This window comes from Corvus cornix, chromosome 11 (assembly GCF_000738735.6).
Source record: "Corvus cornix cornix isolate S_Up_H32 chromosome 11, ASM73873v5, whole genome shotgun sequence".
NCBI classification, from domain to species: domain Eukaryota; kingdom Metazoa; phylum Chordata; class Aves; order Passeriformes; family Corvidae; genus Corvus; species Corvus cornix.
The window spans coordinates 13,904,110-13,917,176 of NC_046341.1; the positions used below are offsets into that span (position 1 = coordinate 13,904,110).

General features: G+C 42.3%; 1 protein-coding gene across 1 annotated transcript; it reads left to right on the forward strand.

Moving 5' to 3' along the window:
- The first annotated feature begins 1,328 nt into the window (after positions 1-1,328).
- Positions 1,329-12,738, forward strand: DNAJA2 (DnaJ heat shock protein family (Hsp40) member A2). Its single transcript, XM_039558513.1, has 9 exons — positions 1,329-1,524; positions 4,277-4,336; positions 5,310-5,530; positions 6,818-6,898; positions 7,223-7,356; positions 8,565-8,761; positions 10,183-10,327; positions 10,502-10,629; positions 11,133-12,738. The coding sequence occupies exons 1-9, from the start codon at positions 1,447-1,449 to the stop codon at positions 11,319-11,321; spliced, it is 1,233 nt and encodes a 410-aa protein (XP_039414447.1). The 5' UTR covers positions 1,329-1,446; the 3' UTR covers positions 11,322-12,738.
- The last annotated feature ends 329 nt before the right edge of the window (positions 12,739-13,067 follow it).

A 13,067-nucleotide genomic window follows, 5' to 3' on the forward strand; every position in this document is an offset into this window, starting at 1 on the left:
CCCAGCTTTAAGAGACAAACATCTAATTAAACACAACCCAGCTTTTTATTTGCCTGCTAAGAGTGGTGCCCAGCTGGGGCCTTAGGGCTGTTGCGCTTTGTGAGTCACTCTGGGCCCCGCACAGGAACTGGTGCTTCAGATTCCAGCAGTGGAGCAAAACGCAAAACCAGAGCAGATGGGTACCAGTGCTATTTATAACTACTTAGCAATATGTCCCTAAAGGAACACTCACTGGTGCCTGAGGGCAGGCAGCAGGTTGGTGTGCAGGCGCCCTGTTCACCTCAGTGACACACCTGGGGAGGCAGGAGCTGGGAACTCGGGGGACATGTGTGCACAGGCAGTGGCATTTCAGGTTTGAAATTTCAGGCCAAGACCAACAGTGTGAGGTTCAACAAGACAAAGTGCCAGTCCTACCCTTTGGCCACAGTAACACCCTGCAGCACTCCAGGCTGGAGCAGAGCAGCTGGGAAGTGTCTGGTGGAAAAGGACCTGGAGGTGCTGGTCAACAAAGGCTGAACATGAGCCAGGTGTGCCCAGGTGGCCAAGAATGCCAATGGCCCCTGGCCTGTATCAGTAATATGGTGGCCAGCAGGACCAGGGCAGTGATTGTCCCAGTGTACTGGGCACTGGTGAGAACATGCCTTGAGTTCTGTGTCCAGTTCTGGACCCCTCAATTCTGGAAGGACATTGAGATGCTGAAGCGAGTCCAAAGAATGGGCAATGGAGCTGGGAAAGAATCTGGAGTATAGGTCTGATGAGGAGCAGCTGAGGGTGCTGGGGGGCTCAGCCTGGAGAAAAGGAAGCTCAGGGGTAAACTTACCACTCTCTACAGCTCCCTGAAAGGAGGGTGTAGCCAGGTGGGGCTCGGGCTCTTCTCTCAGGCAGTAAGTGACAGGATGAGAGAACAGCCTTAAGCTGCACTGGGGGACGGTCGGGTTGGACGTAAGGTAAGAATTTCTTCACAGAAAGTGTGGTTAGATATTGGAACAGGCTGCTCAGGGACGGTGGTGGAGTCACTGTTCCCTAGGGATGTTTAACAAAACACCGGACACTGGATAGGGCACTCAGTACCACGGTCTGGTTGACATGGAAGTGCTCGGTCATACGCTGGACTGCACGATCTCAGAGGTCTTCTCCAACCCCGCTGACTGTGTGTAGTAACAGGCGGGACAGCTGAGGACGCTGCTCCCTGCCCGTGTGGCGGTCCCCACTCAACAGCCCCGCCCGTGCCCTCACAGCCCCTGCGCACAGCGCCCCCTGCCGCGCCGCGCCGGAACTGGGTCGGAGGGCCGTGGGGGGCGGGGCCTCGCGCGTCGCGGCGGGGTGACGCAGAGCGTGCGCAGTGACGTCGCGGCCGGTCCGTGTCCGTGTCCTGCCGCCGGTCTCGGCCCTGCCCGCGCCGCCCTCGGCCCGCCCGGCCCCACTCGGCCCCGCCACCGCCCCGCCATGGCCAACGTGGCCGACACGAAGCTCTACGACATCCTGGGCGTGCCACCCGGCGCCTCCGACAATGAACTCAAGAAGGTGCGGCGGAGGGGCGGAGGCCGGGCGCTGGGGTGGGGGGGCTGGGCCCGGCCGGGTAGGGCCCGCGGGCGAGCGGCGAGGGGAGCGGGGCCGAGGGGGGTGCGGGGGGCAGCCCGCGGGCGGCGGGGCCGAGGCCTGCGGTGCGGGCGCGGCGCGGTGCCCGGTAGGCCGCGCCCGGGCGGTCGGGAGAGGCCGCGGGCAGGGCAAGAGCCCGGCGGGAGGAGGGGGCGGTGAGGCCCGGCCGCACTCGCCGCGTCCCTGTCCCGGCGCGTCCCGCGTGGGCTCCGGGCGCGGGCGGGATGCGGCTCGTCCCGCCCCCGCGGCACCGCGCCGTGCGCGCCCGCAAGGGCTTTTTGGGGGGAGAATCCCTGCGGGTGGATCCTCACCGGTGCCATTGTCTGCCCCACGTGCAGGCCTTGGGAGGATTCGGTTTCGCTTATAGATGCGATTCCTTCCAGGCCGAAAGCGCCAAGGCGAGGTAAACAAAGAGGGGAGGCGAAAACTTGGAGCCAGGTCGTCACTATAGCAATTTTAGTATAAAGCACTTTTTTCTGGGTTTTTTTTTTTGGTTTTTGGTTTTGGTTTTTTTTTTTTTTTTTTTTTTTTTTTGGTTTTTTTTTGTGTAGGCCTTAATGACCGTTTACACGTGAGGGAGGAGAATGAACCAGACGGTTCACTAGCAGTGGCTTCCGCGGGTGGGTGGTGCTGGCACCAACAACTGCGCCTTACCCGTCATGCACGCGGCAGCCTAATTTGTGCAGGGATAGGCAATTGCAGTGTTGAAATTGTGCTGGAGATGGAAGGCAGGCGGTGAGAAGGTTGTGTTTTGTATACAGCACTGTCCACCATAATAATTTATTTTCTTACAGAGTTCGCTTAAAGCTATCTGTGTCCTGTAAGAATGAAAACCAGAGCAGTTTTCTGCTAGGATAGCCTGCACCACCCAATATTAATTTCCACATATTAGATTAATCATGGAGTGTAAAGTTTCCAACTGTCTGCAACAGCAAGGAGTTAATGTCTATATTATTGTCATTGAGAGGTTTCGTGGTTGCTGTAAAATCTGGTATTTTGACCTATATAACAGCATAGAAAAAGTAAAAATGAACCAGTGATATTTTAGTCAAAAGGGGCTGAGAGAACAGGCTTTAACAGTGGCTAAATAAACTTTCACTGAAGTCACATGTGTTTCCAGTGTAGACCTTGATTCTGGATCTGGTTCTGATGAAATAAATAGTGGTGGCTTCCTTTAGGGCCATGGGTAGTTGTAAGAGTTGCTCTGGCCTGGAATGCTGTTATCCAAGATGTGAGGGCTTTCTCTTTTTAAAGATCACCATTACAAGCTCCTTTTTTTCCTGATTAGATAATGTTACTTAGGTTATCAGTTTAGGGGTGTTTTGCTTTTTTTCTTAGTTGGATCCCTTAAAATATATGGGGAAAATCCATTATAGCAGAAAATATATGTAACAGAAAATCCATTAAAACAGGTTTGTGGAAGATTATGCTTTGTTCCTGATGGGCAGTTTGTTCAGTAAGATGTGTGATTTTTTTTTTTTTCACTTACTGTGCTTTAGAATATTAGACTTGTAATATCAACACTGTTTTTATTTCATTAGTTCGTTATCATGTCTTGATTGTATGCAAAAGTACAGAGTGCTTCAAGATAAAATCAGTAATGGGAAGCAACTGTATGGATGTAAAAAAAGGAAATTTACTTCTTCAAAAGTTAAACTGTGATTTCTGTAAAGCTTTGTGTGTAAAGCTCTTAACATTGTAGTTCCAAAGAGTTAGTTTAGGTGCTCAGTTATTCAGAAATAAAGTCTTTGAAAAATCCTCTCCAATAACTGATGCTTCAATTTTTTTGCAGTTGCATCGCTGTAGCTTTTTTAAATAGGTGTAATTTGGAAAATAAAATACTGTATACAATGTAATTTGTTAATATCTGTCCCCTGATTGTTTCTGAGGGGTGTTGAGGTGGAGTAGAGGAAGGGTTAAGGTTTTACTGTCATTAACTCCAGTGGTAGGAAAAGTCTCTGCCTGCTGTGTTCTTTGCTTTGATCCTCTCAAGTGTAAGCAGAACAGATGAAGGGCTGCTGAAGAACCAGTGATGGTCCCGAGTGTCAAAGTGCTGGTCAGAAAAAAGCATACTGGAAAGTCCCTTCTGGGTATTTGTCTGTACTTACTCCTCCTACTGATTTACAACAATGAAGCTGAATAAAAGCAGTGCTGTGTACATTTCTGCACATGTAACTCATATACTCAGCTCAAAGTGAGGTGAACTCTTCTATTAGTGATAGGTAGGAAAGAACGAAGTGATTGTTGTGAGGAGTGGTTGTAGGGTTGAATGGGAAGCTGAGGCAGCCATTTTGTTGTTCCTGTACTGCTGTGATTGAGGGCAAACGGGTTCAAATTTACTGTTGTGGTGTAGGGTTTGAGTGGGTTCTAAAGAGCAAGTCATGTTAATGAAAGTCAAATGGGATTCTCCCTCTAAGTTAATGAGGATAAGAAGGAAAACTAGTTCTAGCTATTGTGCGCCATAGCTGCATTTAAATACCATCATAGTTAATTTATGCATGTAGCAATGTCAAAATTTTTTTAGGTCATATCAATGTATGAGTGACTTTGAAACACTATAATATTTTCACTTTGCTTTATTAGATTTTCATTCTTCCTGGGGACACTACTTGAGTTTCTCAGGAAAAAAAAACTAATTAATGGAAATTTAAACTAATTTTCTACCTCTTTCAACTAGGCATACAGAAAACTGGCCAAGGAATACCATCCTGATAAGAATCCAAATGCAGGGGACAAAGTAAGAAAGATTTACTCATCTTTTTTTTTAAAATGCCTTAAGTTTGCTATTACAGTAGCATCTAAGGAACTGAATACAGGTGTTGGGGGATTGCTGTTCAAGTTGTTCAAAAATACCAGCTGTGAGAGGGAGCCTTGTCTGGTCAACTTTTCCCCAGTCTCAAAATCTGCCAGTGTGCCTGGTGACAAAATGCAGCAGTTGGCTGAGTCAAATTGGTTGGGAAGGTAATGCTGAGGAAAAAAACTGCCTCTCATTTGCTGTGATAATGTCAGCTGGCATTGGCATCTATATAGGAATCTGAAAAAGATTGTCAGTTTTTCAAGTTTTTCCAACATGGAAAAATGTATGTGTAGAGGTCCTTAAAACTGCTGCAGCATCAAACAAATTACATATGTAGGAAGGTTGAATTAGATTTGTTATGCTAGAAGCAATTTTAAAATTGTCAATTAAGTTGACTCAGTTGATTAACAAAATTGAACTTCTGATGGCTGCTTGAGAGGTGAGCAGAGATGACTGTGAAAAGATACTTTCTTGCCATAGAGCCAAATACTGAAATGTATATTCATGTAAGTTACTTGTTAGTGTATTTTAAGTGCCCAACATCTTGAAGTCTTTGCTGTTAGTATGTAACTGTTGGGTATTCTGCCTTTTGGTTTCTGCAGTGCTGTGTAGTTGGTGGTTTTCTTCAGTTGGGTTTTTTTTTATTTGTATGAAATTTGTCTCATGCTAGTAAAGAACAAAGCCAACCAAGTTTTGCAGTAAAATGTCTTATTTTATGGTAAGATGTAACATAACTAAGCCAAAGTCTGACTTTAAAGTCTTGTTAAGAAAATGTTGTGTTAGATTGAGGATGGAAAGGTGTTTTGTTGTGTACCTTCTTAATTGATAGGTGTTCATGCAGGGGGAGAAACTCAAAATGCTGCCTTGAAGTTCTAAATTACCATGTGCTGTTTTGACTCTGTTCCTCTTCTAGTTCAAAGAAATAAGCTTTGCCTATGAAGTATTGTCAAATCCTGAGAAACGCGAGTTGTATGATAGATATGGAGAGCAGGGGCTCCGAGAAGGGAGTGGAAGCAGTGGAATGGACGATATTTTCTCCCATATCTTTGGTGGTGGATTGTTCAATTTCATGGGTGGCCAGAGTAGAAGTCGCAATGGTAGAAGAAGAGGAGAAGATATGATGCATCCACTCAAGTGAGTACCTTGATGCTGCAACTTGTACTTTGAAGCTTTTCTTCAGTACTTGACTCTGCTGGTTTCTATTCTTGATACACTTCTCAGCTGAGATCCTCTGCAGTCTGCACTACTCTTTAGACCTGCATGTTGTGTGTAGAGCCAGGGGCCAGTCATCTAGAGTTACTTTTCCTTGGCTGGTTAATCTAGAGACTACCAAACACTTCGCCAGGTTATTTGAATTACGTACTTTGTTAGCTTTATTTTCTTTGTTTTGCTCCTTAATTATGTTTAGTAGTTCTAAACTGGAAAAGCCGTCAACAGCCAAATATTACTTACTAGGCAGATTCTTGGGAAAGTGGAGGTGCTCTGGAAAGATTTGAATTTGTAGGGCAGTGCCAGCTGGAACTATGGTTGCACCTCATAATTAATGGAAAAGTGTGTGTGGTGGCTTTGGTTTTGGTTTTTTTTGTCAAAGCCATTCTTGAATATCACACCTAACTGTGTTTTGGAGATCCCTTCTTGCAGTCATAGCTGGCTTTTTGCCTGCTGAGCAGATCCGTTTAAGAACTACAGTTAAGCAACATCTTTCCTGTTGTTGGCAAACCGTGCTTAGTGAAATTGTTTAATTTCACATGCTTGCTTACTTTAGTAGCTAATACTGTATGGTATGGTGTTAATAAGCTTTGATTTTGTTGTTATTTGTAAATACTGATGCTAGGCAACCTTTTCTCAATACATTGAGCTGAAATTTCTATCCACTAAGAAACCATTTTAGGAGAAACACTAAAAAATTAAGTGGCCTTGGGGACATGCTAACCCCTCCCCACTAAACTCCATTGTGTAGAAAGTCCAATACAGTAGTAAGTATTCTATGTGTGTTCTTATGTATTTATGCCATAGATATTGTCTGGACTGTTTACAGAGGTTTGTTTCTCACCTGGCTGGTAGAACTAAAAATAATAATTAGTTATGACTGTATAGTAACACCTAAAATTCTAGATAAGCTTGTTTCCTATTGAGAAACACAACCAATGTGGTTTCTTCTGATTAAATTACAGCTCTTCTCTGAAACTATGTTCAGCTGTACGAGGGTATTTATACATACGGAATTTTTTTTCAGTAACTCTTTGTGAAAGTCAAAATGGTACTTTAAGATCTTATTTTGATAGCAGATGTAGTCTTTTTAGGAATATCTGGGTTTGTTGTTTTTTGGGGTTTTTTTCATTTGTCCTAGGCAAGTATTTTAATTACATGGGGAAACGAAGTTGTTACATGATAACCCAGGAGAAATGCTTTCTTTTGTAGAGTCTCTTTAGAAGATCTGTATAATGGAAAGACAACTAAACTACAACTTAGCAAGAATGTCCTTTGTAGTGCATGTAATGGGTAAGTTTGTTTGTATTTTTGAGGTCTCTGGTTGCTTTGCTGGCAGATAGTGTAATGAAGGATCTCCTGTGTCAGATCTTTATCAGTATTTGACTTACTGGAGCCTGCTTTCAGACCAGCAAATTGTTGAACTTGAATGATGCTGTTGATGGAACTGAACTATTCAAGGGCTTTGTGTGGGGGAAGGGTGGGAGAGCAGAGAACCTAACTGTAATTGGCAGTGCAGTTGGGCATATAGGCATGTTAACCTACTGCTGGAGGGGGTTTCTGGTTGTACCTTTCTGAAGAACTTCCTTTTCATGCAACTGGTGCTTTGTGCTGCAGGCAGGGAGGGAAGGCCGGCTCCGTTCAGAAGTGCAACGCCTGCCGGGGCCGGGGTGTGCGCATCATGATCCGGCAGCTGGCCCCAGGAATGGTGCAGCAGATGCAGTCCGTGTGCTCTGACTGCAATGGAGAAGGTAGGCCAGGCTCTGCTCTGTTACTAAATGTGCTTGCTTGGATCCAGACTCCTGCTTAAATCTCAGGAGGAACTTATCCAGGACAGTTCTGTCCTTACCCAGTCAGCTGCATCTCACTCTGGTGGCAGCATGGAGAAATCATTTCACTCAGAATAGCAGCAAGATTTACAGTGTTTAATGTACTGAAAAGCAGCCTAGAAGCTCAAGCACTAGGGACTGATCATCCTTTAAAATACATAGATGTGAATATTACTTATTGCTATTACTCGTGTTAAAGTAAAAACCTGAGATGTTGCTGGTTTAGGAACTATTTGTCTTTGCATCTCCTGATATCCAAGGACAGTTGTAGGTTAAAAATGGGAACCTAAAGTTGAATTTTTCACTTCTTCAAATTGAGATGATATCTTTGGCTGAATTGGCTCTGTTTGGGGGGAACATGTTCAGCACTTCTTATGATTTCTTTTTAGGCCTTCTGCAGTTGGCAGAGTAGTAACATCACCTTGTGGATGATTTTACTTGTCACAACACTCAAGCTACAAAGAGCTGTATTTTGTGACTTGTCGAAACATTTCATAAATGATGTTGTCTTTAACATTTTATATGCCTAACCTACATATTTTGTAGTTTCAACTGCATCATAATGTTATGCTTTGTTTCACAGAAGGGTGGTCTAAGATGAGAAGCTTAATATTTTAAGCCAAGTGCATCTGCTTGTGGCACTTAGTACTGAAATTTTACAGTCCATGTGCCCTAATACTTTGGTTACTGTGTATAGAGACAAGAGCTCACTGGAAAAATAAAGGTGAGGTAGAATAGAGCATTGAAGCCATTTTGGATTGTCATCCTTCAGTTTGCTGGAAACAGTAATTACCTTTGTAGCAGTGAATCTGATGTGACCAGCTCTCTTCCTGGTTTTGTATGCAAGATTCTCTAGTTGTGCTGGCTGCATTTACTCAGTACTGTCTTGTGGGGATATGCTGGGAGATGGGGCAGTCAGGGAATTTTTTTATTATTATTACTTTCTTTCTACCCTCTGTCCCAGCAAGGGTAAATGAAGCCTGGATTTCCTCTTGTGAGGAATTCATAAAGCAACATCTAAATCACTATTTGAGTTGCAGAAATTCTTCAGCTTGCTTTTAAATAGTTTTTCCTAGGAGCTGGATGCAACTGTGTCAAAATTTCTGAACTCAAAATTTGTCTTTATTTAGGTGAGGTAATTAATGAAAAAGACCGCTGTAAAAAATGTGAAGGGAAGAAGGTGATCAAAGAGGTAAAAATACTTGAAGTCCATGTAGATAAAGGCATGAAACATGGGCAAAGAATTACATTCAGTGGAGAAGCAGACCAGGCTCCAGGTGTGGAACCAGGCGATATTGTCCTTTTACTCCAAGAGAAGGAAAATGAGGTAATGCTTTTGAGTTTATCTTTAAATGCCTTTTATTCCAGTTGTTAATATTTAAGTTATATAGATGGCCATTCATTTAAAGTAATTGATACAGTTGCAGCTCTGGGAGAGCTGGTGAATAGCTTTTAATAGATTTGTAGTGTGTAATGTGGCTTTCATGGTGAGCCAGAAAAACTGGGCAAGTCCTTAGCCAGAGGAAAGGCAGCTTCTGGTGCCTTCTAATGCTAATAAGAGGTAGCTTTCTCAGATAAGCTCAGAGTGACTTTGATACAGTAGATACAGTGAAGAGCCATTCAGGATGTTAACTTTAATCTGCTTTGCTTGTGACACTAACAAAATTTTAAGTGTGGCTCTTTTTCCATGTCTTGTGACATGGCAGGGAACTCCTGATAAAATCCCCAGATTGTGCTTTCTGTGTCTGCTACTGTGGTTCTGGAAATAATACAGAATGGTGATATTGCTGATTCATTTAACAAAACAAACGTTATTATTGTATACTGGTTTATTTAGACTTATGTTCACTGTATTCTGGACTATATACACTGCACTTTGGAATTAAATATTGCAATTTATCTTCTTTTAATACTCATGTGGGTCAGAGTTGAGGTGACAGCTCCATTTTTAATTCTGTTGTTAAAAAATGCCAAGTATTGCTATGATGAAATAAGAAATCATTTGTGTGTTGCCCTCAAGGAGGGGTTTTCTGTTATGACAGAGTAGCATGGGGTACAAATTTAAACTCCAGTCATATAGTAAGGCTATAATGTTACTTATCTGCTAATTAGGTACTTTGTAAGCTTTTCAAAGCTGTGTCAAGGACTGCTGATCTGTCAGTCTGTACTTTGTCCTAGTGAGTAAAACTAGACTTTGTGTTCTTAAAATTTCCCTTGAGGTGGGACTCATGGTTCTGCCAGTGGGTAAATTTTAAGATATACTCTGGTTAAGAATCCTGACTTATGTGGCCTAAAGATCACTTCTGACATCTGTCAGCTAAGTGACCAAAGTCCTGCTCTTGGTCAAGGTAGCTAAAGCAGATATGCATGAGGACAAAAGCTGAGAAACAAAGACGTGAAACATACCCCAGTGGGGGGGAAATAGTGTCAAGCTGTTGTCGGTTTTGTTTATAGGTTGCTTGTGTGGAAGATGTTGGGGGTGAAAGCAGTGCTGCTGTACAGGCCTGGTTTAATTTGACCCTTACCTCAGTGTGTGGTGTGGTTTGGCTTATTTTAGATGACACTTGGTCAGGCACAAATTTCCCAAGCATGTTAAGCCATCTGAATTAATAGAATCAAGTTCACTTTATGCAAAGGTTGTTGCTCTGACATTGAATTTTAACGATAAATAATAATGAACTCTCAATAATGAGTCGGTGGAGCTGTGATTACAGTACTTGAAAGGATGTCTCCTATTTTGTTTTCCAGGTGTTCCAGCGGGATGTGAATGATTTGCATATGACACACAAGATTGGACTTGTTGAAGCACTGTGTGGATTTCAGTTCACATTTAAGCACCTTGATGGACGCCAGATTGTGGTTAAATATCCTCCTGGAAAAGTAATTGAACCAGGTAAGCTTGACCTGATAAGGATTTCTTTGTTTATGCTTTTGTAATTCTTCAGCACTTAATCCCACCCTTGTTGTCCTGTTAACTGAACCTAGTCTGAGGAAACAGAACTGTATGGAGAGAGAATGGTTCTGCAGTAGCACTCTCCTGCTTACTTTACTTCTCTTTGGATTCCAGGTTGTGTTCGTGTAGTCAGAGGTGAAGGAATGCCACAATATCGCAATCCTTTTGAGAAGGGGGATCTCTACATTAAATTTGATGTTCAGTTTCCTGAAAATAACTGGATTAGCCCAGAAAAGCTTTCAGTAAGTAGTTTTTCAAGCATAAATTCGGTATCTTACTTGACAGAGTGTGCAGAGAGCCTATGTTGTACCTCATGGGCTTGCTTTCAGTGCTTAAATTTAGACGCTTAAATTTAGTTCTTTTAACCTTTTTTGTGGGCCATGCATTACTTGGAAATACCCCTTGGAATATGAATGCATGGAGGCTGTATTTAAGAGCTGTGCAGATGGTGCATAGATGAGGGCAGGAGGAGAATATTTCTGTTGCTGTGTGATAAGTTTAGAGAGTGCAACTGTATTTACTGATTGCACTTTTGGTTGAAGATACATAGAGCTGTTGGTTTTCTTGAAGTGGTGTCTTCCAGTTGATACAAATACTTTTAAATGACTCTGCAGTTCAGAGCTTTCATCAGCATAGACTTCTAAGCCAAACCTGCTCTTAGAGGTGTCTTGAAGTTGTTGGAAACTGGTCACTTTATTTAGCAGTTGTAGATGGAATACTGAATGCATTTCTTTCTTTGGGGCAGGAACTTGAAGATCTTCTGCCAGCTAGACCAGAATTTCCCAATGTAATTGGTGATGCAGAAGAGGTAGATCTTCAAGAATTTGATACCACTCGTGGTTCAGGTGGTGGCCAGAGACGTGAAGCTTATAATGATAGTTCTGATGAAGAAAGCAGCCATCATGGACCTGGGGTACAGTGTGCCCACCAGTAAACATTTGTCTAAAAAGTTGCACAAGGATTTTCTTTCAAATTTTGCCTGACTTGTTTTCAACAATCCAGCTGGATTGTATAAGTAATCCAGATGAACCAATGGACATCTATTGCTGTATGTGTAACTTTTAAATTGGTCTATAGTATCTACAGAGTGTAATTTAAACTAACCACAAGCTTACATCTTCATTTTGACTGTGTAGCAGAATAAAGCACTTGAAAGGAAGACGAGACTCCTTTTCACATGGGTTTTAAGTTTGTCCTCGTATCTGTGCTTGATTTTTACCAGTTTTGTGTAGATTTTAAGTTTCATATTTTAAATTCAAATTCTACATTGTAAAGTTTGTGTACAATTTGTCCTGAGGCTTGGTATTTGGCTGCACCTGCATAAGCTGCTACAAGTAGAATCAAGAATTTCATAGCCTGTATCTATCATCTAGATGCATGGTAAATGGGCTTTGCACATAATGGGTTTAGAGCTGACTGGGAACAATGAAAGACTAAATTAGAAGTGGTTGTAAGTTTTTTCTACCATCTTGTGAACGGTTTCTGAAATTAAATAAAAGCAGTTGGTGTATAATATATTTCTTTTGCCTTGTAACTCTTACTTTTCCAGTGGCTTTAACTAGTCTGTGTATGAAGAGACTATGTAGATGATAGATATTTTATAAACACAGGGAGGCTGAAGCTGCTTTAAGACTAGGTGGAGGTTAGATAACAATTGTGTGCCACATTCAAATCTCTTCCTGAAATGAGAGATGACTAAATGGGCACAGGGAAGGCTGCAGCCATGTCCCCTTTGTGTGAAGAAAACACAAGGATATCTGAATTCAGTCTAAAGATAACAACCCCTTAAATGGGGAATGATTAAATTCTGAAGTAATGGTGTCTTTCTCTTAGCCATTGAATCCTATTCAAAGCCTGATTCAGCCTCACTTCCTAAAGAAATGTTTCCAGTTTAAAAAAAAAAATTGTTTAACCTGGAAACGTAATAAATGCAGATGGTTTTGTTACTTTTCTAGTAGTTTGCACTTTGGTTTAAGTATGAAGATACTAAGTTCTCCAGCTTTAGTTCTGTTACTTTAATTGGCAAAAATGTCAGAACAAAGCAAAAATGTGACCTGAATTAAGGAACTGTTGTGCATGAACAGTGTTGGGTTGGTAAGCTGCCTCTATAGCAAGGTTTTTCTCCTGTTTAAGTGAGAAAGTTGAAGCTCTACTTTTCTTTACAAATCTGAAGTGTGACTTGTTTAGTTATTTCTCTGATAGTTGTTGACACTTTATTAATGAGGTTGGAGGGGGAAACTCCAAGGGTTTCAATGTGCTTGGGTAGGCATTGGCATATGAGTGTTGCTGAACATCCTTGTTATAGACTCTAAAAATGAAGCAAAAATAAATACTGTTTGATCTGTATTTCAGTACTGACTTATGATGTGGCATTCTCTAGTGGGTCTTTTATTTTCATTTATTAAAACCTGGGATTGCATTTTGTGAAGCCATGGTTACACACTGGTCCTTTTTTCTGACTGATCTCTCCAAGGAGACAGTCTTAACCTGTAATGCTTAAACAATTACACCACCTGTCTTCTGCTTTTAAGTCCTTGCAAAATGCAGAAATACTCTAAACCTTTAATCCCCATTCACATTGTTTTTTTTCAGGGGGAAGAGAGGAAGGGATTCATAGTAACTTTTCAGATAGCTGAAGTGAAGGGGTGGAGGAAGAGCTGATCACTGTAGAGCAGTTCTG

Coding starts and splice junctions, on each gene's coding strand:
- DNAJA2 (XM_039558513.1), top strand. CDS start 1,447: ATGGCCAACGTGGCCGACACGAAGCTCTACGACATCCTGGGCGTGCCA. Junction 4,337..5,309: donor ATCCAAATGCAGGGGACAAA/GTAAGAAAGATT, acceptor TTCCTCTTCTAG/TTCAAAGAAATAAGCTTTGC. Junction 7,357..8,564: donor CTCTGACTGCAATGGAGAAG/GTAGGCCAGGCT, acceptor GTCTTTATTTAG/GTGAGGTAATTAATGAAAAA.